The sequence below is a fragment of the Haliaeetus leucocephalus genome, unplaced genomic scaffold, assembly GCF_000737465.1.
Source record: "Haliaeetus leucocephalus isolate CR32 unplaced genomic scaffold, Haliaeetus_leucocephalus-4.0 Scaffold246, whole genome shotgun sequence".
NCBI lineage: Eukaryota > Metazoa > Chordata > Aves > Accipitriformes > Accipitridae > Haliaeetus > Haliaeetus leucocephalus.
The window spans coordinates 402,184-427,210 of NW_010972682.1; the positions used below are offsets into that span (position 1 = coordinate 402,184).

Here is a 25,027-nt window from a genome sequence, read left to right on the forward strand (position 1 = left end):
GCGGTATTGGGGGAGTTGGGGGCTATGGAGGGAGCGGGGGGCCCTGAGAGGGGGGGAGGCTGCCACGGCCGGTGCCGGGGGGCGATGGCTGGCACCGGGACCGGGGCGGGGGAGGGACGGATCGGTCCCCGCTCACCTCGTCGCCCACCGGGCGGGACGCGGCTCCAGCAACCCCCGGGTGCGGCTCAGGCCGGCAGCGGGACCTGGGCCGGGGCCGGGGCCGAGGCGCCAGAGCGGCCAGCGGCAGCCGACCCTGGACAGCGCCATCTTGGCGGGTCACCGCCCGGGGCCAAAGGGCAAAGGTCACCAGGAGGGAGGGGGGAAGAGAGTGAGAGCGGAGAGCTGAGCGCTGATTGGCTGGAGGGCTGGCGCCAGAGTGACGGCGCGGCCGGTCATGTGACCGCAGGCGGAAGTGGGCCTTGGGGGCCGCCGGGGCGCGAAGCGGGGCCTGGACCGGGTGCGGCCCCCCCCCCCCCGGTCCCCGTTACCGGCGTCATCGGCTGGGGGGCGGGCACCCCCCCGGAGCTCGGGCCCCCGCGGGAGGTTCCCCCTCTCCAGCGCTGTTTTAAGGCCCACGGGGCGGCGCCGGGGGAGCCTGGGCGGGCCGCGGCCTTGTCCCGGGTTGCCCGTCCCCTTCCCGGGCCCTTGGCTTCCCAGCGGCGCTTGGTGGTTACACGTTAGCGTAGTTGGTGAATGCAGGCGAGGTGAGCTGGGTCCCCTCTCCCCTTTTACCGGCCACAGCCGGTGGTTGGCACCAGAGCCGGGGGTTAAACCCGTTCCCGGGCCCCTCGAGGAGAGCCCCTGCCCGTGGCGGGGCTGTAATTCTCATTCAGCTGCTGCTGCCCTGCCCCAGACGTGGGAGGGGAAGCCAAATCCCCGCTGCAGGTCCCCAGCGAGGGACAGTGTGGCAGCAGAGGGGCTGTGGGTCCCCCCCAGAGCCCCACGGTCCCCGCCCCGGGTGCCTTCCCCTGTTCTGCCTCGGCTTCCCTGGCCTGCAGCCAGGTCAAGACACCGGAGCTGTGCAGGACGCTTCTGTGTGTCTATCCCTCCTGCAGACAACCTGTGTGCTGAGCGACCGAACCAGTTCTGCAGCTGCCCTCGGGTAGTTTGATATGGGTCACGGTTGTTTTCTTGGTTCTCAGAGCCATAAGAAACCATGTCAGAGGCCTTTTGGGAAACAACTGCTGCTTCTACCCCTGCCCCTCAGATCTACCAATGCCATTCCCCCCAGGCACTGCTAAAACCGGGCACTATGTTGCCTCTTTCTAGGTCTCTGGCAGCTCCTCCATCTTCTGTGAATCCTTGGGGATGCTTTTGCCAGTCGAGCCCCCTCTCCTCACCCTGGCCGGACCCCCGAGCCCCCCCGGTCCCCTCCAGCAGCCCCAGGAAGCAGGAGTGCATGGTACCGGTCGCACACGCCCGTGTCTTTGCCCTCCTGCCTGGTGAGTCTTCAAGTGTTGCGTGTTCAGCTGTTACTTATCAGAAAAAGGCACCAGGGGCCCTTTTGCAGAAAAAAGAAGGGAAAAAAAAAAACCCCAACAAACCCAGGGTTATCACTTGGCCTCGGCGGGTTTTGGACCAGCGGGGATCGCTGATAATACATTGTATTGATCCAAGCCGGGAAAGGATCGCGTCTTATCAGAGCTGCACGTACCGGCGGCTGGCAAATGCCCCATAAGTGCCAGTTTGGGCTCTAATCTGTGAAATAGCTCCGGTGGAGCAGAGTCCAGGCCGGCTCATGTGCTAATTACCAGAGTACGTCTGATGCTCGACCAAGCGGCCTTTTAATTGAGCCTTCTAGGTTGATAGTGTGCCCCAGACAGCACGTAACCCACCTTTCCCCCTGAGCCCGATGCTGCCGCTCGCCATGGGGACGAGGTTCCACATCAAAGTGTTCGGCTGTCCTATTAAGCCCCTTTAACTCAGCGTTTTTTATAGTTATTTAAGAGACGATAAGGTTGAAGCAGATGCGGTCATTTTCAGGAGACTTTGAATTGTCTCCTGAGCTCCCCTCAGAGAACTCTGCACCACCAGATCAGTGTAGGTGCTGCGGGCGGAGGAGAGAGGGAGGGGAGCCAGCGGAGAAGGGTGGGGACACCTTATATAGAGAGAGGAACGTTGACGGGGCTGTCTGCTCCCAGAAACCGCCGAGAGAGAGAGAGAAGTGGGAACGCCATGCCCAAGAAATACACCCTCAAGCAGAGCTCCCCCAGCTGCGAACTGGGTGAGTACCACAAACACCAATCCTGGCGAGCTCGCCATCCCTGTGGGGTGGTCTTGCTGATGGGAGGCATCACCCTCATCCCAAAATACCCTGGCATTTGGGCAATAATGTAAATTTTCCAGCTTCAGGCCAAAAGCTGTTGGCAAACCACCTCCTGCGAGTTTTCTCGCACCTGTAGGTGCTTTTGGCGAGGCCAGGCAGCATGCCGGCAGGGTGCGGGTGCTGTGCTCACGTTCCCATGCAGGAACGGTGTTGTGGTTTGGTTTTAATTTCCCTCTCCAATGCCCACGCTGTCAGGTCAGAGGTAAGGTCAAATCCACAATGGCAGAGTCTCCCACCTCTCAGATTTCTCCTCTGATTTTTCCAGGATTCGGTTGTTTCAGCAACGTGCCATGATGCTTTTTGGTGTTTAAACAATAAGGAACATGGGTTGCAAAACCTCCGCGTTTGGGGAAAGCAAGGAGCTGCTTTCCCCGCTGCCAGCAGCTGTGCTCGGCAAAGGGCTCTGATTTTTAATGAGTGGCTTCTCCCATGCAGGTCGGGGTGTCCTGCTCCGTTAGCCTGGATCCCTGCGCGCTCTCCTGTCTGTTCACAGTCAGGCCATAGTTCCAAAGGAGCACGCTTGCTGATCTACCAAGAAATTAAAAGGTCAGGATGGTGGAGATAAGAACACAGAGTGCTCGTGTGCCGCTGGCAGCGATGCCATGCTGCTCCTGCCGTGCGCTGCTTCCCGGGCTGGCAGGTTTCTGGTGTGTCTCACCAACTAAATCTGTTGTTTTCGTTCTGAGAAGGGGTTGCTTAAAAAAAAATTATCCCAACTTTTCAAGGGACTGTGCAGAGTAGAGGAATTCTGTGAAAGAGCAGCATTTCTCTCTGGAAAAAAAGGCAAAAAACCAAACAAAAGACAAATCAAGACTCTTCTCCCCCCAAATACAGAGTATTCTTTGTGAGATACAGCTGCATTCGGAAATAATGAACACGTGACTAAGTCTGCGGCCGTTTGCCAGCAGCCAAAAATCTAGGAATTTGGGGCTTTGGCATGAAAAGCGCTGCTGAGGTCAGCGAGGTCCAGGCGGAGCTTGCTGGCTCCTTGACGAATCCGCGTTTTTGGGGTGGAATAAGCTGCTGTTGGAAAAAAACTCGGAGCAGGTGCAGGGCCCGGCCTGTGCGGGGGTCCAGGAGGGGAATGCTGCAGTCGGTCTGTGTCCCCCCCACACCAGGGCCTGTACCGGGGCTCGGTCCCCCCCGCACTGTCCCCGGTCGCTCCGATCCACGTCACAGGGCGGGCTAAGCTAAGCCAGGAGAAGCCAAGCTGAGCCGAGCCGAGCCGAGCGGGGCCGAGCTGGGGGTGGGGCCGTGGCCGTGGCATGAGGCAATGGCAGCAGGAGCGGCTGGGGGTGGCTGAGGCGGTGAGTGATGGGGGCTGGCGGGGAGGGGTTACCCTGGGGACCGGGGAATGGTGGGGAGATCCTGCCTGGGTGTGCTGGCAGCAGGGGGAGAGCCTTCTCTCAGGAGATCCCTGGGGGGTCCCTTGTATGTGCTTGGGGGTGGGGGGTGGAAATTCTCCCTCAGGTGATCACTGGGGGACCCCCTGGGTGTGCTGGGGGGGGTCCTCCCCCTTGAGTGATCTCTAACAGATCCCAGGGTATGCTGGGTGGGATCCCCCCTCGGTTGATCTCTTGGGGGTCCCTTGCATGTGCTGGAGGGGGGGATCCTCCCTCGGGTGATCCCCGGAGGATCCCCTGGGTGTGCTGCAGTATCCGCGGGTCAGTTTTACAAGGGGGTGCCATGGACCCGCTGGCCCCCAGCACCCCAGGCACTGCCCCCCCCCCACCGCTGAGGCTCAGGGACCCCCGTGAGCCCAGGCTCCCCAGGTGCTTGGTGACCTTGGGGTGTCCCCTGGCCCCGGGGGTCTCTCTGAGGACAGATGCTGCTCACCCTGCCGAAACCGCTGATTGCTGGCGTGCACTGGCAGCTTGGCCGGCCCGGGTTTGGATCCCCCCGAGCCTCATCCTCTGCTTTCCTCCCCGCGGGCTGGGTCTGACGTTAATCTCCGGCGCAGTGCCTTCCCTTTGGGATTTGGGATGAAACCGTACCGGGTTGGCTCAGGTTTGTCCCTCATGCGTCCGAGGGCTCGACATTGTTTATATATGAACTTCGTTGTGGGGCTTGGGGGTGCAACGAGAGGACGGCTTTTAAAGCCTTGGCTCGCTCGGCAGCCACCCCATGGAGCTCTGCCTGCCTGGGCTGAGTGATCCAGGACATGTATTTTGCGTCCTGTTTTTGCTGCAGAGCCACAGTCGAGCATCCCCGGGGTCCAAACTCCGACACCTGCCTCGGGTTATTGCGGTGGGGAAGACAAGGGCAGCCGGTGACGATGGCTCCCGGTGCGGTTCTGCTGGCTGTCTGATTCTGGGCCGAGCTCGGCGAAGGTCAGTGTGTCCCTGGCAGGGCTTTGCATACCCGGTTTCAGCCTCACCCTCCGGAGGTGCAGTCCCTGACCAAAGTCCTCGCATGACTGCAAGCCGGAGGTTTCCTCAGAGAAGGGATATGATCTCTCCTGCAGTGAGCACAGCTCATTACACGGGCAGGGGGAACTGTCAAACAAGCTCTTGAGCACAGGAGTTTGTTGGGAGAGCGGGATGCTGTGATCAGCGATGAGGTAACAGCTCTGTGTTCCATGTGGGACAAGGCTTGGAGCATCTGGGGCGATATGACGACCCCCAGCCCCACCACCCCACCCTGTGCAGTGGTCCCACAGCTCAGCCACACTGCTCATCTCTTTTTTCCCACTTTTTACAGCACTTCTTAACCAAAATTTCCACCATCTCGGGTGCTGCCTTATGTTTTTTGAGGGCATTTTTAATCCCCAAGCCTCATGGCTGCTGCTAGAATAGAGCTTTTCAATCAGTTTGATTTATTACCTATTGTGAAAATACTTGAAGTCTCAGGTGCATGTCAACCCCCACCCCTTTCCACAATTGGGAAAAGCAGATGAGAATGATGGGGAGGAGCTGCAGGGGCTGTCTCCTAAATCCAGGAGCCTTTGGATTGAGCAGGCTGGGAAGGAGAGCTGCTCCTCGCTTCCAGGTTGTTGTTTCCCAGGTGTTGTTCTCCTTCCATAGAAACAAATACATCGTGCTATGTCTTTCTAGGAGAGTACACTTGGGTGAGCAGGGCAGGCTTATCCCACCATGCCTTGACTCGGTGTCCTTCTGCATCCAGGCCATCTCCTAGCTAAAGTGTGTGGTATGGGGTGAACAATTAGCAGGGAATGAGCTTGTCTGACACGTTTAAGAGTCAGCCAGGTAACCTGCCTCGGCACAGCTGAGCAGGGACCTCAGCGGTGGGAGCGAAGCCAATGTCACAGCCTGCTTTTATCATCTCTGGTCATCGGCAAGAGAACGAGGAGGAATCCTGTGGGGACAAACCCATGGCGCTGCTGGCCTGGGGTGACTCTCCTCCAGGTCCATGCAGAGGAAAAGGTTTTCCAGGGCCGGGACCCAGCAGTGCCGGTGCCGGCAGAGCGGCATGGGCATCTGGAAAGCAGGCAAGGGGGTGTGTGGGCAAGGAGTTACCCCTGTTGGGACTGCAAGTGGTTAACCAGGTTGTCTGCTCCGGTTTTGGGAGGTGTGTTGTGCTCAGGGCTGCCCCTGTGCGACTTGTATAACATGAGATGGAAGGAATGGGGTCAGGTTTTTGGTGTGACCGTATAAAGGGCTGCCCAGTGTGGCCAGCCCATGGAGGTGCCTGTGTGTGAACAACATGCTGCACTAACGAAACGTCAGTCCCAAAACCACTTTAAAAGAGTTAACGATCACAGCGTGCCTCACCAGAACCAGCCAAGTTCAAAGCCCGACATCAGATGCAGAAATCTCAATCACAGGAACTGCTCCCAGCGTGAGACAAGAGAGCGCTCCTTGTTTAACAAACCCCCATGTCTCCATGTTGAGGATGAGCAGGCAGCCGCTGGCTCTTTGGCTTTCCCCTTGTCAGCATTGCTGCCTTTCTGGCTGTGAAGAAGAAAAGACCCGTTGGACCAAGGCTTGTTGTTTCATCAGTGAAAAGGGAGGGTGTGTGTGGAAGAATGATCTGTTGTTTGCTCCACGGGTATTGAAGGTCTAGACAGCAGCACTACTGTCTTTTCTTTTTTGATTAGAGCAACCTCATGATATTCTGCTCTTGGTTTTTTGCCTTATTCCAAGGAATATTCCTCCTGGGAAGGCAGCTGCCTTGCCTGAGTGTGAATATGGTGTATAAAGTCAAACCCAGCAATGGTTACAGTGAATGTTTTACCTCCAGGAGGCAGAACGTGGCCTGGTGAGCCCACGCCTGGTGTTGAGGAATTGCTTGAAGATTTTCACAGAGGTTATGGGTAGAAGGAGCAATAACTCCCAACCATTTTTATCCTGCAATTTCTTTATCCTCTAATTTCATCCACTTTGAGAGCAGTGGCAGGGTGTCACTAGAGCTGTTCTTTTAGAAAAGCACCCAGGCATGGAGACAGAGCAGGCAAAAAACATCCCTCGGATGCATTTTCGCCATCTTTATCTTGACAGCTCTCTGGTTCCCGGCTAGGCTGGAAGTCTGCAAAATACTCACAAGTGGCTATAGCCAGTGGCTCCTTTTATTGGAGCTCTGGGGGAGAAGGATCTGCAGGCAGCACTTCCAACCCAGCACGTGTGGGAAAGTGTTCCCTGCGTCGGGTCGTGAATGAGCCTGTCACGAGCTTGGCAGCTGCCGGCAGAGATAGGGGAACCAATTTTGCTCCCGCCCAACCTGGGATGTGTTTTGCAAGGAGATATTTAGGTCAGTCTCCCACTGTAACGAATGTTTGCCATGTGATCTTCTTCCTCTTTGCCTTTATTAATGAAGTGAGTGTTTCGTGGGACTTGCTGCCGCCACGGTAAGCGCTGTTCCTCCTGAAGGAATTAGATTTTGGGGAAAAGATGGCTTATTGCTAAACTTGAGCGCTTTTTTAATGAAAGCCCTTAGGCTTAGTGCTTTAAAAAGGAGCCTGTAAAGAAAGAAAATTGTGTGTGTGACAGATAAAAGCTTTGCTTCAGCCTTGAGGTTGTTCCCATCCAAGTGGGAGCTGGTGGAAGGAGAAGTCTCAGGCAGAGGCACCGTTGCTGTAGGGGCTGGAGAGGCGGCACTTGTCCTCTCCGCGAGTCAAGGAGGCAGAAGGTATTTACTCACCGTTTCTCCCCACAGCTGGTAGCGATTTGGTGGCAGTTAAGACCTGGAAGGGGCAGGGGCTGTCCGGGACCCTGATGTGTTTAAGACCGCGGTGTCACAGCTCTCGGTGGTGGCATCTGGCATCCCGCTTCCTTCCAAGTCGTGCTCAAGGAGCCACGACAGGGCAGTCCCACATCCTCACCAGCCCTCCCGTCCCCGGGTGAACGCCTCTTGGACCAGAGCCACTTTCTGTTGATGAGGCTGGAAAAGCCACTCACTTAAGCACTGGGTTACTGTGCTGCTGGAGAGGCAGAGCTGGCTGGTGTGCAGCCATGGGAGAGCAGCAAAAAAAGTGGGATGAGAAATCTTACGGTTTAGTGAAACCTCAGTGCCTTGCTCTGCACCAGCACAGATGAATTCTCCTATGTGCTCGTCCAGAGCAAACACTCAAGATTATTTGCAAAGTAGTGGAATAAGCAAACTCCTTCCCCCAGGCACTGCGCCTTGGCAGGTCTGTTGGCGGGCATGAGTGGCAAGTTATGCAGAGTTCAGAGCTCCTGGAGCGTGCTTTATTCATCCAGTTGCCCTAGACTCAGCACTTTAAAATCTTAAGTACATTCAGTTAGATAAATAACAATTGTAGCCCTGCCTACAAGAAACGCTATTGCCCCTATGTGATGTAACCTTCTCTGGATTATTTTCACATGCCTGACCTGGTTACAAACCACCTTTGGAGCTGGTTATGGAACTGGGAAATTAATATTTGAAAACCTAAAATTGGTTCAAATCACTTAAAATGAACTCCTGGCTAATGTTTTCCTTTTATGTCTTCACTGAACCAATATTGCCTTGTTATAAGGAAACCTCCCGTTAATATACAACGGGCTTTGATGGAGATTAAGTGCTTTACATACCAAACGTACATACTGTTGGTACTTTGACTTGTCCTTGAGGGGTTTGGTGGGGTTGACGTTTTAAAGCCTGGAGGACACAAGCTTCATCCAAAGTCCTGTACCAGATCCTGGTTCCTTTTTGTGTGGGTTAGGTTTAAAAATACACCATGATGAAAGAGTTACATTGTGCCCTTAAAAGAAACTTCAGATGCCCTGTAAAGGGTGCGGCATAGATGTAATAGTTGTGCCTGGAAGGGGAGGGATGGTATGTAATTTCTACACATAAAGGAAATTCCACTCTTGTTTCCTTAGCTGGAGTTTCACAACAGGCACTGTCCTAAGCCTGACAGCTTGCAAATACTTCTGTCGCATTGGTTTGCCTGGTCGGTCCACTCACCCTTTCTTCATGTTGTTGCAACAGGAGTTTCCAAGGAGGTCCCAGGCAAAACACTCCCCTCCTGGCCCTGCGAGGTTCTTCAAAGCTAGAAGAGGGCTGGGGAAGTAAATCTGTCCCTGCCAGGAGCTGTTGGATCAGTTGGCTCTCTTGTAGGTTTTTATTCTCCTTCTTGACAGGTTTTTTTCCCCCTCTCCTATGCAGCCAACGTGGCCAATCTAAACCACTGGAAGGATTCCACCATGGGGAACTCTGACACAGACAGGAAAGCATCCTACGGTAAGGCTCGCCTTGTGGCACAGCAGATTTGCTCTCATGCATCCACCTTCCATTTAATTAATTCCTTTGTTCTGCAAAAACCACCCCAAGGATTTGGTGTGCCCCTTTACCATGTACTGCCCGGTACGCTTGATTATCATAGTGGACACAAACCATCAGGCTTTTGAGACGAGCCCAGCGGGAGATTTACAGTTCCCAGGGCTCATTCAGCCTTGCTTAACGAGATGAACAAGCCTGTCTTGTGCAGACCCATCTCTCTCCTGCACGCACGCTCACAGGTAGCTCTAAATCCATTATGTAAACCGGTCTGCTGGCAGAGCAGGCAGCCCTGCGAGGTATTTGGGAGGCAGGGAAAAAGGAGGAGCAATCAACTTCAGTTTACTCTGATGATGCAATAGGAAACTTGGTAGAAGAGCTGGGCTTGTTTTCAGTCCTCCTCTTACGAAGGCTGGGTGCTCGGGACACATGCTGCTCTTCAGCTCTTAGAGCAAAATGCCACGTAGGGAGAGCAAGAGTGAGTATTGGCTCGATTCGGGAGAAGGGACTTTTTGCTGAAGGTGGGCAGGGGAGGAATCGGGTGGTATTACAAGTCTTTAACACATTATCTGTGGGAATGTGCTTTTTCGTTGCTGGAGTAACCCTGCACATCTTCCTCACAAGTTAAATTTAGAAAAAATTAATCAGGGCTGGCTCTCCCGCCTGCTTCTCATGCTTTAGGAGAAGGAAAAATTGTCAGGCAGCCTCCTGACTGTCACTTGCTTCCAAACAAGTGCTGCATTGTGTGTTCCCTGGATAGGAACAGGATTCCGCAGGACAGCAGGGTCCTTCCAGGACTAAACTCCTCACAGACGGTCTGTTCAGCCATGAGAGTTTGGGGAAATGCTCTCTGTAATGGTACAAAAATAGCCACAGTTTTCTTTTGGATCTGGCTTGTTCACTCCCAGTTAATCATTATAGTAATACTGTGGGGCTGCCATTACATCACACAGTGCCCCGTGACGGCTTTTTTTAAATTAATCTGAATAAATAAACTGCCAGCTAGCCAGTCTTCTCTCACCATGTGGGAGACGGAGAGTTTGAGCAGTGTGGTCTCCTAGAGTGGGTTTACAGCAGTATATGTTATTTTCATTTATTTCTTAATAACCTAATTAGCATTAACTGTGAGGGCGGAGATGCTCATTTTGCTCTGCCTGTGGGTCCTGCCAGACTCCTGCCCAGTTTTTCTGTGTTTCCAGGGACCCTCACTCACTCTTCCTTCCTTTTCTGCTTCTCTTTCACCCCTGCAGAGGATGCCTCTGGGGAGCACGGGGAGGTCATCAGCACGATTTCCAGCAGCAGGAACCCGCTGCAGCCGCCGGACACCTCCTCGGAGGAGCCTTTTACCACCTACTTTGACAACAAGATCCCGATTCCCGAAGATGAAACGGTGAGTGCAGCTGGGTGCTCCTCCACTCGCTGACAGGAAAATCCAATTGGAAAAATTTGCAAGTGCTTGGTACCTGAGTGAGTCGCTCCCCCGGGTGCTGGTTCCCCTTCTTGCCTAGACTGGGAAGGGTAGCCAGGCTGCGGGATGGAGATCTGGGAGAGAAGAGGGTACAGAATCTCCTGTGCTTGCTGGGGAGTTATTGATTCATCACTCAGGATTTGTCTGCTGCAAAGCTTGGAGCAGCAAGACCTGCTAAAGAGCAGAGCAATGTCTTGTTTGTAGTCCCAGGGGAGGGGAACTCAGTTCTTTGTTCCCTTATCAAGGAAAGGCAGCAAGAATGCTTCGCCTTTGTAACAGTATTGTCCCCTTTGCTGAGGGGTATAGGTGCCCTCTTTGCATTTGATTAAGCAATGAGGCAGCATTTTCCACTGCAGACACAGGAGGATTCATCTCCCACCCAAGAGTGTGTCCTTGGCTGTCCCAGAGTCTGGTCCTAAACTCTTTAGATGAGGACCAGAGATTGCTGGAGAGTTTAGGATGGGATTGAAGAATGGGCTCAACTTACCAGCGCTGCTTTCTGTTGTGGCAGCAAGGAAATGAAAATCAAACCCTGGCTGTCTCTTACCATTTTTTATGCCTGATAGCTGGGATGGTTTGTGGGGACGACGCATCTCCTGTGTTAGGAGAGGGCTCCACTGCAGGGCTGACTTCTGATATCTCGATCCTCTCTCCTCTTAACAGCACTCGTGCTTCAGTTTCCGCAAGCTCTGGGCTTTCACGGGGCCAGGCTTTCTGATGAGCATTGCCTACCTGGATCCGGGCAACATCGAGTCGGATTTACAGTCTGGGGCTGTCGCAGGATTTAAGGTCAGTGCAGAAACCTACAGATTAAGCGCTGTAAGTTGTGCAACCGGTGTACCCATCCGCATTTGAGGGCAGGAGTACTGATAATGCTGTTGTTGCTGCTGAGCTGAAAACACCCCAGAGAAGGGGAGAGTGGGGCTCTCATACACCCTCTTCGGCAGTGACTCCTGGCTTTATATGCATTTGGATCCTTCCCGTGCCAGCTCCAGGCACATAGAAAAGCCTCCAAATGCCATTAATAATGTGTGTTTTCAAAGGCCTGTGTTTCCTAAAGGTGCATGTGGGGCACAGCCGTCATAGGGGACCCAGGACCGTGTTTGCGGCCGTCCTTTCTGGCTGTCCCAGCGCACCCACTCCTGCCTTCGTGTCTCCCTCAGCTGCTCTGGGTCCTGATGCTGGCAACAATCATCGGATTGCTCCTGCAGCGGCTGGCCGCGAGGCTGGGGGTGGTGACGGGGCTGCACCTCGCCGAAGTGTGCAACCGGCAGTACCAGAAGGTGGGTGACCTCCTGGTCCTCGGTGGTACGGAGAAGCTCTTCGGATAGTCCTGTGGGCCTGGGTCAGTGTGTTCCTCTCAGCTGGGGCCAGCAGGTCTCACGGGACTCGTGAAGTGTCACTGCTACCCGTTAAGTGCCAAATCCTCCTCAGGAGAAAGCGTTCCGGTTGCCAAAATATATTTTCATCATTGTGTCTTGCTTTACTGTCCAAGAAGCTGGGGGATTAAGTTGATTTGTTCTGGTTTGGCTCACAGTTGGAAGAAAGGCAGATTTAGAGGAAGATTTTAATTGTAGCCCTAGTGGAGCATGAACAAAGGGCTCGCTGAGAACCCGGGCTGTTAAGAGAGCAGATGAGGGATGCTTCAGGTCCCGTCGGTGTCCTCCTCATCTTGGGAAAAGGAAAGCACAAGGAGGGAGGTGGGGTGAATGTCCTGGCATTTGCCAGTGAATTGCAGACAGAGTCAGGAATAAAATCCAGGATTTCAGCTTTTCTCTTTGGACTGCTTCCTCACAAAGCTGAAATACTTGCCACTTAAGCTCAAGGAATCATGAGGAGAGAAATGGCCCTTCAGAGCAAGACCATTCCATGGCTGTTACATTTCCCTGCTTGAGAAATCATCATGGCTTGTGTAAGAAGGGGCTCTGCATCTCATTCAGCTGAAGATGAGTGAGGCTGTCCTTCGGGAAAGGGCTGTGGGGAATTCGGTGATGTCCCCAACTCTGTGCAGTCTGATGTTTCTCATACGACACCTGAGACTTTGTCATTGGTCTGACCATGTGAAATATCTTCTGATGCTCATTTCCAGCACCTCCGTAGGCAGAAACATCCAGTTTCACTCTTGCAATGAGCAAAATGTATTGAGGCGAGTAATTTAGATTATGTAAGTTACCCGGGAACCTCCTCCAGGGATTGCCACAGGTAACCTGGATTTCTGCTCTGGACCAGCCATAGAGCAGCAACATGTTTTCCACACCATGGCCAGGGAAAGGAGACTGTCCCTGAATGCGTGATTACCACAACCCCGTGCTCATCTAGGAAATTCAAGGGAGAAGACATTTTCCCTCTTTTTAATGGCGTTGGGTATTTCTTTACCTCTAGGTGCCTCGGATTATCCTGTGGCTGATGGTTGAACTTGCTATCATTGGATCCGATATGCAAGAAGTCATTGGCTCAGCGATTGCTATTAACCTCCTGTCTGTGGGGAAGTAAGTTGGGTTTGTCATCAGAAGGCAGCAGGAAATGAGTGCTTCCCTCTAGGATTAGGAAAGTGACACTGTGTGTGCCAAAAAAGACAAACTTATTTCCTATAAATATTCCAAAATAAGTTCTTTGTAGAGGGTGATTCATCTGAGCTAGCTGAGCTAGCTCTCTTGGATGACTCAGCCTTTGGTGCCCGTTTCTTTTTTTCGGCTATAAGGAGAACTGCAGGTTCTGGCTTTTATTTTAGCTATAACTGAAACGCACCAAAATTGGGCTGCAGCTTTCCTGGCAGATTTTATATTCCTAATAAAGCACTGCCAGAAAGATGTCCTCTTCAGCCAGGAAGGTTGGAAGTGCAAATGTAACAGGAAGCCACAATTTTTGTACCAAGTAGCTATTAAAAGTCTCGCTCACTCCTGTCATTCTTAGTGTGGACATGGGATTTGCTCTTGAGATTCAGGGAGAGAGCTCTTATCTGAGCTATTTGTGCAGAAAACAAACCTACGGTCCCTTGCCCCGTGCAGCCAAATGTCTTGTCAGACTGCAAACAAACCCTTGGACAATGTGGTTCCATCCCCAAACAAGTGCCCTAAACAAAAAGAGATTTTGGACTCTGAAGTATTGTTGTGGCTGGCAGACAAGGTCAAAGTGTTTTGTAAGCTGATGTCTGCTCGTGCCCATCTCTCACAGGATCCCGCTGTGGGGTGGCGTGCTCATCACCATTGCCGACACGTTCGTGTTTCTCTTCCTGGACAAATACGGTAATTTTTCCTCCTGAATTCTAGAAACTAAAACTGAGATTCAGCTTTTCTCAATTTGCTGATGGTCCTTTCTCTTCTCACAGGCTTGCGAAAACTAGAAGCATTCTTTGGGTTTCTGATTACCATCATGGCTCTAACTTTTGGATATGAGGTATATTCACCATCTCTCTCTGCGTTTCCATCGACGCTGTTTGGTGACACGTTCCCTCTCCCCCCACCACTGCTCCTGTGCCCAAACAGCACCAAAACACAGGGGCAGACACTTAAAATTAAGGACATTTGAAGTTGGCTCTGTTTTCGATGTGACCGTCATCTGGCTCATACCCTGGCATGCAGAGCAGGCTGTATTGAACGCTGCCTCTCCGATGTGGAGACCGGCACATGCTGTTCAGCGCAGCATCCGCAGTTTTAAACAGCAGATGTTTGCCACGTTGTGGTTTTGGTTTTTTACCAAAGCAGCCACATTTTTGCTTTCGAGTATCTTCAAGTGGGCAGCCTAGGCAGCTGTGCAACACGTGTCACGCTACAAATACCCCTATTTCTTTTGTCTCTGTGCCCAGTATATCACAGTAAAGCCCAGCCAGGAGAAGCTGCTAAAGGGGCTGTTTATCCCGTACTGCCAGAACTGCGGCACGACCCAGCTAGAGCAAGCCGTGGGAATTGTGGGTGCTGTTATCATGCCGCACAACATGTATTTGCACTCTGCCTTGGTCAAGGTAAGTGGCTGTGCTGATTAATGTAGAAAGCACATACGGGGATGGCACGTTGGGAGGCCTGAAACACTTGAGGAGTCACAGCCTCAGGGAGTCTGCTTTAAGCATTTACTTTGGTGGGGACACAGCAAATGCCCTGAAGGAGGCTGGTTGGGCTCCTGGAACAGGGAAAGCTGCAAGAGCTTTGGCACACGTGTCCTTTACATGTGGATGTGGGACCAGAAGTCTGCATCTTGTGGCTAGCACTGCCACGCTGGCAAAACCAGCCATTGCTTGTTCTGCAAATGTTGGGGTTTGCTTTTTCTTCCCTCCGGCATGTTCTCTTCACAGCCAGTGACCCATGTCTCACTGTCTAATACGGTATAATTACAGATACAAGTAATATAATAGTGAATTCCTGTTTCTCAAGCCTGCTGTTGTCACCATCCCCTTTTCAGTCCCGGCAAGTGAACCGTGCAAACAAGAGGGAAGTACAAGAAGCTAATAAGTATTTCTTCATCGAGTCCTGCATCGCTCTCTTTGTCTCCTTCATCATTAACATTTTTGTTGTGACCGTCTTCGCTGAGGCTTTCTTTGAAAAGACAAATGCAGATGTGGTGAGTCGGGGCTGGGACTTGGCTCCTCGCGGACTGGCTGACACCAAACCGTGGGGCTGTTGGAGCAGTAACGGGGACCGTGTGGGCAGAGGGGCAGCTCCGAGCCTTATCAGTGCTTATCGAGCAGAGCCCATATATTCTGTGCGTAAAGGGAGGGGGGGAAGAACAGGGGTGCTGATTATTTCCGTTTAAACCTGCATGAAGAGGCACCCAGCAGCTTGGGACCTCCAGCACCCACTGCTCCCCACATGCAGCCTTTTCCTCTCATCCTCGCTTCTCTCTCGCTGAGTGAACCCAACCTTCTGCCCCTTTCTGTCGTTGCAGAACGGCGTCTGCATGAACGCCAGCAGCCCACACTCCTCGCTCTTCCCAAACAACAACGAGACACTGGAAGTGGATATCTACAAAGGGGTGAGTGACCCACAGGGTGGGATGGCCTCATCTCCAGCAGCCTAGTGTCCTTGTCTGGTAGTGGCTGCTTCTTTTGGGTAAACAGGGAGTGTTGAAGGCCGGGACCTGTAAAAGAATCGCCAAAACAGAGCTGGAGGAGACCCCTGGGGATCCTTGAGCCCAGCCCTTTGGCCAAGCAAAATTATCTATCCCTTTGCTAATTGTGCTGCACCTAACCTGACCCCAGAAACTCCTCGGCTATCTGTTCCCCTCTTTTATTAGCTTGGCCATGACAAAGTTTTTCCTTGCATCCATCCTGAATCTGCTTTGTTAAAACTGCAGTGCAGCCTGTGAGGTATTGCCTTGTCCACTGCTGACGTGGGGAACGCTTTTCCTGCTTCTACAAATGGATTATTCCTTCTCTTTCAACTCCACGGCCGTGATTAATCTGGTCACAAGGGAATTCGTCTGCTCTTTCTTGTTCCCACTCTCAGATGTGAGACTGAACTGACGTGAGGCTGCAAATCTCTGTTCCAGGGTGTCGTTCTGGGCTGTTACTTTGGCCCTGCTGCTCTCTATATCTGGGCAATCGGGATCCTCGCTGCCGGCCAGAGCTCAACAATGACAGGGACGTACTCTGGGCAGTTCGTCATGGAGGTAATTAGCCTTCATCCCCATTCTCTCTACTCCCGAGCCTTTAAAGCTCATATTGATGATTCCCCTTCCTCGGACACACAGCTCTTGTTGGAAGCTCCGTAAAAACTCCCTGATGTGCCTTTCAACCAAATCAGCTTTTAATCCTGCCCTGAGCCCCCCTCTTCCTGCTGCACTTGAAGTCTCCTTACTGTTTTCACCCAGCAGCTGCTCTGTTTTTTTCTGCAGGGCTTCCTGAACCTGCGGTGGTCCCGTTTTGCCCGGGTGCTGCTGACCCGCTCTATCGCCATCACCCCCACCCTCTTCGTCGCCATCTTTCAGGACGTCGAACACCTGACTGGCATGAACGACTTCTTAAATGTTCTTATGAGCCTCCAGGTGAGCAGCAGTGCCTGGTTTGGGGGGTCAGGTCTCGGAGAAAAACATGTAGCACTAAATATTTCAGCTTCTGGTGCCTAAGGGTTTGCAGGAGCTGCTGAGCAGAGCAAGTTACTGTCAGGAGATGTCGATCTGCTGTGGGGAGGTGGAGAGGATCAGCCAGGGTCTGAAATTACTTCCTTCTTCCAGCCAGGGGAAGTCCCTTTGACTCACTTTACAATAGCTTTGGGGAAATGCTGTCAGCTATGAGCAAGGCTTGGATGTTTGTCCATGCTGAGATAATCAGAACAACTTCCACTCTTTATTCTTCTGTATTTTCTTGCTTATTCCAGCTTCCGTTTGCTTTGATCCCCATCCTGACATTCACCAGCCTGCCCAGTGTCATGAACGATTTTGCCAATGGACTGTAAGTATGAAAGGAATTGCCTCCAAGCAGGAGGTGGCGTGTTGCTCACCTCAGGCACACATTTTGTGTCTCTCCTCACCTCGTGGCCTAGAGCATCTCCTCCAAACGCAAGAGCGGCCCCTCCGCCTCACCCCGTTTTGCTCTGATTTTGCTTGCAGGTTCTGGAAGATCGCTGGTGGCATTCTGATCCTCCTGATCTGCAGCATTAACATGTACTTTGTGGTGGCCTACGTCATGTCCCTGAACCACGTGGCTTTGTACATCGGGGCTGCGATTCTCAGCGTGATCTACCTGTCCTTTGTGATGTATTTGGTAAGTCTGGTTCAAGCTGAGACTCCCTGTAGGAAGGATAAGCCGATAGATTTATTTTCTCACCATTATATTAATATCATCACATTTTACAGGCATTAAAGTGGGCCACAGGGTCAGAACAGATGGGGAAGTTGAGGCTTTTGTGGCCAGATTTGCTTGGGAATCTATTCTGTGCTGCGCCTACTAACCCACATGGCCTTTACCCTGCTTTTTCAACCATCTCTTTAGCAATTCATCTGTTTGCAGTTCCCAAAAAGGCCTCGATTTAATGTCACAGCAGGTGAAAGGTTGGCAGAGACTTTGGAATAACGCACAGTTCCTCTGTACGTGTCTGTATATTGCCAGAGGTGTAAAATCATAGAATGATCAGAGAATCCTAGAATGGTTTGGGTTGGAAGGGACTTTAAAGATCATCTAGTTCCAACCCCCCTGCCATGGGCAGGGACACCTTCCACTAGACCAGGTTGCTCCAAGCCCCATCCAACCTGGCCTTGAATGCTTCCAGGGATGGGGCAGCCACAACCTCTTTGGGCAACCCGTTCCAGTGCCTCACCACCCTCATCATAAAACATTTCTTCCTTATAGCTAATCTAAATCTACCCTCTTTCAGTTTAAAGCCATTACCCCTTGTCCTGTCGCTACATGCCCTTGTAAAAAGTCCCTCTCCAGCTTCCCTGTAGGCACCCATTAGGTACTGGGGGGCTGCTATAAGGTCTCTCCGGAGCCTTCTCTTCTTCAGGCTGGACAACCCCAACTTTCTCAGCCTGTCCTCACAGGAGAGGTGTTCCAGCCCTCTGGTCATCTTTGTGGCCCTCCTCTGGACCCGCTCCAACAGCTCCATGTCCTTCTTATGTTGGGAGCCCCAGGGCTGAACTCAGTACTCCAATCTCACCAGAGCGGAGCAGAGGGGCAGAATCCTCTCCCTTGACCTGCTGGCCACGCTGCTGGTGATGCAGCCCAGGAGACGGCTGGCTTTCTGGGATGCCAGTGCACGTTGCCAGGCCATATTCAGTTTTTCATGCCCCCAGGTCCTTCTCCACAGGGCTGCTCTCAATCCCACTCATCCCCCAGCCTGTGTCTGTGTTTGGGGTTGCCCCAACCTGGCTGCAGGACCTTGCACTTGGCCTTGTTGAACTTCATGAGGTTCACGTGAGATCCCCGCTCCAGCCCATCACAGTCCCTCTGGGTAGTTCCCTTCCCTCTAGAGTATCAACCCCCACCTCAGCTCAGTGTCGTCCGCAAACTTGCTGAGGGTGCACTCGATCCCAGTGTCTGTGTCCCCAGCAAAGCTGTTCAATAATACTGGTCCCAGTACAGAGCCCACTCGTCACCGGTCCCCACCCAGACATCAAGCCATTGACCACAACTCTGAGTGCCACCATCCGGCCAGTTCCTTATCCACCAAGTGGTCCAATCCATCAGTGGTGCCCGTCAGCGCTTCTTTACTTCCAACCCACCCCTGCATTACTTCAAATGATGATTTATTTACTGTCGAGCACACGATAATGCTTAAACGAGCAGAGCCCGCAGCCTCTGTAACATTCCACAGTGTTTCTGATCACCGGCACCTTCTTTAATTGCAGGGGTGGCTGTGTCTGATCGCTCTGGGAGTCTCCTTCCTGGCCTGCGGGAAAACGGTAAGCGTCACCAGGACACTGCTCACGGAAGAGTCACCTTCTCACTCCACTAAGTAGACACAGTGTCTGTACACAGCAAGTAGCCATCAGAGCCAGTGCGTTTCTATGGTTTACTGTGTGAACATATACAAACGTATGTGCAGTTTGCACAGGGAATATGCGTGTAAAAACAAACAAAAAAAACAATCAGATGTACATATTGGGAAATGTGTTGCTGCTGAAATACTCAAAAGTTGGATGTTTTCTTTGCTGAGCACCTCTAATCATGCTTGTAAGAAGGAGTGTTATGTCGGTTGTGCAATACAAGGAGCTGCCTGTTTTCCTGACACTAACACATTTTGTAGCGCAGGGGGAAGCACGCCGTGCTGCAGGCTGACTTCTCTTCCCGGCTAACCTTTGCCTCCGGCCTCTTTATATTTTTGGCATTAAAACTGGCAGAATCCCTTGTCCCTTAGCATTTTAATCCATGTAGCAGAAACACTGAAGCTCCAGGTAATTACTGCTTCTGCACTGAATGGGAGAATCTAGAAAAATAAGCTAGGAAATTCAAAATGCACCTTTTGGGTGATGTTTGAAGGATTGTCCTGCTGCTGACACTAGGCGACACAGTGACACTACGCCCAGAGTCTACCTCTGCGGTCAGATTGCAGCTGCCATTCACAATCTGACTGGATTTGTTTTTCACTTGAAAATCCGTCTAATTCAGAGTGGGGCTGAACGCGATGCACAGCTTCCCCGAGGGCGGAGTGACATAAAGGACAAGAAACCTCAGCATTACTATTGGTTTGGTTTTTTTTAACTTGCCTGGCATGTGATTTTGGTGGTCAGCAAAGGAAACGAGCTGTAATGTTTATGGTTATTTATGGGTTTGTGAGTTTATTCCCTATGTATGTGATTAATGGAAACACTCTTTGTAGTTCTCAAAAATCCTTGTTTTATGGCTCAAAATGTCACATTGCAGAGGACGCCAGTAGCCTTCCCCAGGGGGGTCATCACTGTAACACAACTTCAGGTTTTTATTTGCCCATCCTGCTTGGCCCTGTGTTAAATTCACTACAAAACCTTTCTTGTTGCCCTTCTCGTTAGCATTGAATGAGTTTCAGTTACCTTCTCAGGAGACGCCTTCACCTGTAAGGCAGACCTAAATCCGATGTAGCAAATTATGATAAAGAGAACGGTACATTTTGCTTCTGCGGTTAGGAAAGGCAGTCTGTCGTTTCTCCCCAATTAATTTTGAGGTTGCATCCCGTGTGGCAGGGTGGTTTTAGACATCTTGGTCATGAAAATCGGGTGTCAGGAGCTGTAAACCAGAGGTTTATTTAGCGAGGTTTCTCTTCCCTGACCATGTGGAGGCTGTGGCTGGCTGGCACGGGCAAGGCAAAGCTCCACAAAGGGCTTTTAGGTACTGAAATGCTTTTGTGGATCTCAAAAGACCGAGTGCGGGTGGTTTGGTGTGTCGCAAACAACCTCTGCTCATAGATACCTCCACTGACTCGAAGCCGAGCCCTGGCCGATGCAGCGCCTGCAGCGAGGGCTCAGCACCGGGCTCTGCTGGTGCCGGCTTGGGTTCTGCCGGGCTCTGCTCCTGCTGCTGCTGGCACTTGCCAGCCTTCCCCCACCGGAGCAGCAAACGCCTTTTGCCCTGCCCATGCAGTGGTTTCTTTTTGTAGAGTTTGGTCAGGACTGCCCCGCGCGGGGTGGTTAGCGATTTGGGCTCCAGCCCTCATCGTTAAGGAGGCTTTCTCAGGATATTCATTGCCTTCCTTGGCGTTTCTCGTGTGCCCTCTAGTCCCAAGCAGGGAATTGCTTTCTGAAATAAAAGCCCTGCGGCATTCAAAGTCTCAGAGAGAGACGATCTGCAGGCGGCGTGGTTTGGGGCTTGGTTTGGTTTTAACTTTTCTTGTATGAACAAACCCCAGGCGTGCCGTGCTGTTCGCTCGCCTGGAGCTCTTCTGACGGCGAGCAGGAGGTGAACGGCACGGTCAGGGGCAGCACACTCACCTTTTGAGCTCTCAGTAGTGTTTTAGCTGTTGCCGCCTGAGCTTTTGGGGAATTTCATGATGCCAGTGACAAGTTTCTTAGACGCAGGTGACAAAACTCAAAGCATGGCATGAAAACTCCATTTTAATTACGGGCAGGATCGTTTACATTATTCCTACCCTTTACCAAGCCAGCTGAACTTTGCTTGCTGTCCCCCTTGAACGGAGCAAGCATTAAAACACAACATATTTCTAATTTTCAAATTATTAGTTCAAAAATTCCAGCAACAGAAAGCTAGCATGTGCGTTGTAAGTGGGAATTGGTGGGGGTTGTTGGACTGGAGGCGTGTTTGTGGCCAGCCGTCCTCAGCCAACGGGCTCTGTAATCCCACTGTATCCATCTCTCTGATTTTCCTGTATTTGGGATTTTTGATTTGTAAGGTGTCAGTGGAGATTCTCCTGGCTGCTCTGCTAAAATAATAACTTTAACACGGTAGCTCTGCACCGGAGCCACCGGATCGAGTTCTCATTTTCAGCTTCTGCTCCTCATGAAACTAATTTGGGTTTTGTTTTTTTTTCCCCCCGTATCTGCCTTTGAAGCAGTTTGTACAAACTACCTTTTCGATTAAAAGACAGATACTTTTTCAACTTGGCTTCTTGGGTCTTTTTTGGGGGGGGCTTTGCTCTGAATCACTAGCGATACCTGGCTATAAAGGAGAACCCCAACGGCTCCGATGCCCGCAGACCACGCTGGCAGCACGAGCTCCCGGTGGGGTGTGTGGTGCCGTGCCGGCACGTTCCCCATCCCAGCGGGATCCAGACCCACCAGCCTCTCTTGTATTTGCTCCTGGCTTCCCTGTGAGCACGCAGCAGGTCCGCTGTGACCGTGGCCTCCACCAAGAGAGTGAAGGATCAGGATCAGGTTGCCATGAGCTGTGCGGTTCTTTCCCTGCTGGGATTTCCTTGGTGGGATCCAGGACACAGCGCATGCATCCTGCCCTGCTCTTACTGTATCGGCTTTTCTGCCCCCGGCGGTGCACTCCTCCTGTCTGCTCCTTGGCCAAACTATCAGCTGCGCTGAAAAAAAAAAATCTTACTGGTTTTTATACTTGCCAGAGCCTTTCCTTTAGCTGCAGCTAAGCCCGAGTGTAGGTACAGACCTGTTTATTTAAAACAGAGATAAGCTAGCCTAACCCGGGGGGTTCGTAACACGGGAGGTCAGAGGGATGAGCCAATTGTCTCTTGTGATCTAAAAATCTGCCGGGAAGGTGCTGGCAGTGGCAGAAGTTGCCGCCTCGCTGCATCCCCCCCTCCCGCCTCCATCACCGGCTCCTGATCCGGAGGCTGGAAATCGGTGTTGCCCCGAGAGCTGCGCTCTTCCCTTCCCACCCCGGCGAGCTTCCCGCTCCCCTGGGAAGGAGCCGGGTGCTGCAAGTGCCTTGTGTCTCTCTCTTGGGGTATTTTATTCTTATTTTATGAATTTGTAAGCCTGCCGGGATGCTCGGGGAGAAGGAAAGTCCTTTGGGTTTTGTTTCTATCCGGTAAGGAACGCTCGTGGTAAGTCTCGCTCTGTTAAACCCTTGCACCCGCTGCCTTGATTTACAGCGGCCAAGGGAAGTTCTCTGGTCACATTCGCCTCTGGGAGGAGGCAGACAACCACCCCGCAACATGTTCTTTTCATTAACCAATGTGGGGAATCAGCTAATGCTACTTAAGGCTCATCTGCACCCATAATTTAATTCAAATTGAGAAGGGAATTAATTTAAACTAACGGAGGGGATGCTCTGCAGAAGAGAACAGCTCTTCTAGAGCATCACCGTGGGTAGATCCCTTACAGTGGATCAATTTACCAATAAAGAGAAGTAATATTTGCGCCATGTCATGTTCTGTCTGCTTAATAACCCCTAATTAACGAAGGCATGGCACAAGCCGATGCTGTAAGCGAGTCAGCACGGCGTGGCAGCAAAACGGCCTCCTCGGCTTCGTCCGAGCGCGGCGGCACCTTCCCTTCGCAATCAGCTGCAGGCGGCCTCGGTGATGCCCATGATGCTCCTGCAGATTAATTAAGCGCCTGCAATTAACAAGCACTGTTAACCCCCTCAGCAAATTTCAGAAGAGCCCAAATACTGTTTTATTTTACTGTCACGTGCAAAAGTTGCTTTGACGCTGCTTTGGCTGGACAACCTGCGGCTAGAAGCCAGGAAACCCCAAAGCTTTGGATTCTGCGGGTGGAAAAGTGCCGGTGAGCAAGCCGGGGTCGGGGAGCTCAACCCAGGCTTTGTTAAACCCTGCTCAACCCAGGCTTTGGTAAACCCTGCCCAGCTGGGGCTTCGTTAAACCCTGCTCAACTCGAGCTTTTTCCAGCTCTAACTCTTGTCCTTCACCTCTTCCAGCGCCACTTGGGATTCGCCGCTCGCCCTGAACTCTTCCTCCTCAACAACGTCGACGCGGACACACTTGTCACCAGATGATTCCAGCTGCCGCGGTCAAAAGGATAGAACCGGTTTTAACGGAAACCCTTCTTGTGCCGCAGAAAAGTCTCCTCCGTCACTCGAGTTTAGCACAGAACCAGGCACACGGTTGGGGGTTGTGAGCGGAGCCCAGAATTTCTTCTGGGGAGGACAACGGGATCGGACCATCCCGTCAGCGGCGAGAAGAACGGCAGAGCTGGCGCCTCACATTGGCCACGGGGGGAGATCCCAGCTCTGAACCACAACGTTGCCGATCTTGGGGGCTTTTAGGTACCTCAACAGTTATTCCCCCCTTTTTTTTCCCCCCCAAATAGCTGATCTGGGAAAGGATTCATTGACATCTTCCTGATTTTGAGTCAAATTTCTCCTGTCTGGTTGGTAGATCTGGTGTGACGCTAATCCTTTTTTTTTTTTCTTAATTTGGGAAAAGTCCAGGCTTGGAAAACCAAGCAGGGGCAGCATTTCATTACAAGTGTTTTTATCGAGGGGCTGCGCTCAGATTAGGGGGAACGAGAGAAACCACGGTGAGATGCCACCGAGAAACCTGGGTTTCGTGACCACCGGGGCAATCCCCCCATCCCTCTCCGCATCCGCCAGGGAATTACAGACGGTTTTGCCAGAAAACCTGGCTGTATCCAACCTCCTCCATGTGAAGATCTCCCGCTCCGAGACAGCGGCTGCTTCTCCTTCCCACCGGTGTTCTTCCCAGCCCGGAGCCGGTTCCTCCCTCTGCGCAGGCAGCAGCAAAGCTGCTATTATCAGAATTTCAATTAAAAAGCCGAATTTGCTGGCCAGGCTCCATCCCGCACCAGCCTTTTGCCCGGTAAAAGCCAGAAAGAGTTTGCACATGCAGGACGGAGCTGTTTTCCTGGCATTTCAAGAAGTTTCTGGTGCTGCCAGAGCCCAAAATGGATCCTCAAGCTGAGTTTAAGGTCAGCAGGCTCCACCAGCGACGCGCTTCTTATCTCTCCCCCACTCCTCCTCATCCTCCTCCTCTCCTTCTTATTTTGGTTGATTTGTTTTGAGCCCCAGATGGAGGGTGGGTTTAGATGTCGTACCTTGCCTTTCCTTTAATTAAATCTTCTGGTTTAATTAAACCTTTTCCCAATTAAGCCTTTTTGTTTCTATGTACTTGGCACCGACTACACTGCAGCTCGTGAAGAATGCGACAGAGGGGCCAGACTTTTCCGGGAAAAGATTCGATTTAACCTTTTCTGTTCAGCTTTCAGCCCGTTTTAGAAATAAACTGATGTTCCCGCTCCCTTTTCCTGGAGGAATTCATTATTTTCCCAATTTTTCTGTGCTCAAATTGCACTGTTGGCACTGTTGGTAGCATGGCTGCTGTGTTTAAGGTAAGTAAATACCCGATAGACGCTGCGGGTAAGTGCTAAATACCCCGCGGATGCTCGGAGATGCCGGGATCTGGTCCCGGATTTCGGGGAAATTCCATCCACGGGATTTGTTTTTGGTGGCTGCTTTGGGGGAATTCGCTTTGAGATGAAAGGAAAACTTTAATTCCGTTAGCGTCCTTTAACGAGGGTGCCCCGGCTGGAGACTAAGCGGGGCTTAACTAAGCCAGGGCTTGATTCACATCGTGACCGACCGCTGCCCTACTTCCAGGGCGCCACCGTTTTGGGGGGGTCGGGGTGCCCATCCCCTCCTCCCCCAGGAGGGACCCCCTGGGGACGTCCCTCTGTCCGTGCCGGGTGGGGTGGGGGGGTGCTGGGGGTCCCAGCTCGCCCCTATTCCCACCCTTCTCCCCTCGGGCCGGGGG

General features: G+C 52.2%; 2 protein-coding genes across 8 annotated transcripts in view; one reads left to right on the plus strand and one right to left on the minus strand.

Annotated features, from left to right (window-relative positions):
- Window positions 1–267, minus strand: part of LETMD1 (LETM1 domain containing 1) — a 6,844-nt gene extending 6,577 nt beyond the window's left edge. The window contains exon 1 of the mRNA XM_010568540.1: window positions 137–267. Within this exon, the coding sequence (XP_010566842.1) occupies window positions 137–267 (131 nt within the window). The remainder of the gene's footprint in view (window positions 1–136) is intronic.
- Window positions 268–589: 322 nt separating this feature from the next.
- On the plus strand, window positions 590–25,010 carry SLC11A2 (solute carrier family 11 (proton-coupled divalent metal ion transporter), member 2). 7 transcript variants are annotated; one of them, XR_774402.1, is made up of 20 exons: window positions 590–704; window positions 1,270–1,442; window positions 2,142–2,224; window positions 8,894–8,968; window positions 10,255–10,394; window positions 11,136–11,261; window positions 11,636–11,755; window positions 12,855–12,961; window positions 13,647–13,717; window positions 13,801–13,868; window positions 14,278–14,433; window positions 14,868–15,026; window positions 15,351–15,437; window positions 15,954–16,073; window positions 16,299–16,448; window positions 16,781–16,854; window positions 17,013–17,166; window positions 18,750–18,803; window positions 23,176–24,185; window positions 24,476–25,010. XR_774402.1 is itself a non-coding variant. In XM_010568521.1 (19 exons), the coding sequence occupies exons 3-19, from the start codon at window positions 2,176–2,178 to the stop codon at window positions 23,251–23,253; spliced, it is 1,788 nt and encodes a 595-aa protein (XP_010566823.1). In that variant the 5' UTR covers window positions 590–704; window positions 1,270–1,442; window positions 2,142–2,175; the 3' UTR covers window positions 23,254–25,010. The 7 variants fall into 7 exon arrangements, 4 of the variants coding, with proteins under 4 accessions (XP_010566823.1, XP_010566824.1, XP_010566826.1 ...); XR_774403.1 differs by having other exon boundaries at window positions 23,176–23,523; window positions 23,684–25,010; XR_774404.1 differs by having other exon boundaries at window positions 23,176–23,523.
- The last annotated feature ends 17 nt before the right edge of the window (window positions 25,011–25,027 follow it).

Coding starts and splice junctions, on each gene's coding strand:
- SLC11A2 (XM_010568521.1), top strand. CDS start 2,176: ATGCCCAAGAAATACACCCTCAAGCAGAGCTCCCCCAGCTGCGAACTG. Junction 13,869..14,277: donor CTCTAACTTTTGGATATGAG/GTATATTCACCA, acceptor CTCTGTGCCCAG/TATATCACAGTAAAGCCCAG. Junction 18,804..23,175: donor TCCTGGCCTGCGGGAAAACG/GTAAGCGTCACC, acceptor CACCTCTTCCAG/CGCCACTTGGGATTCGCCGC.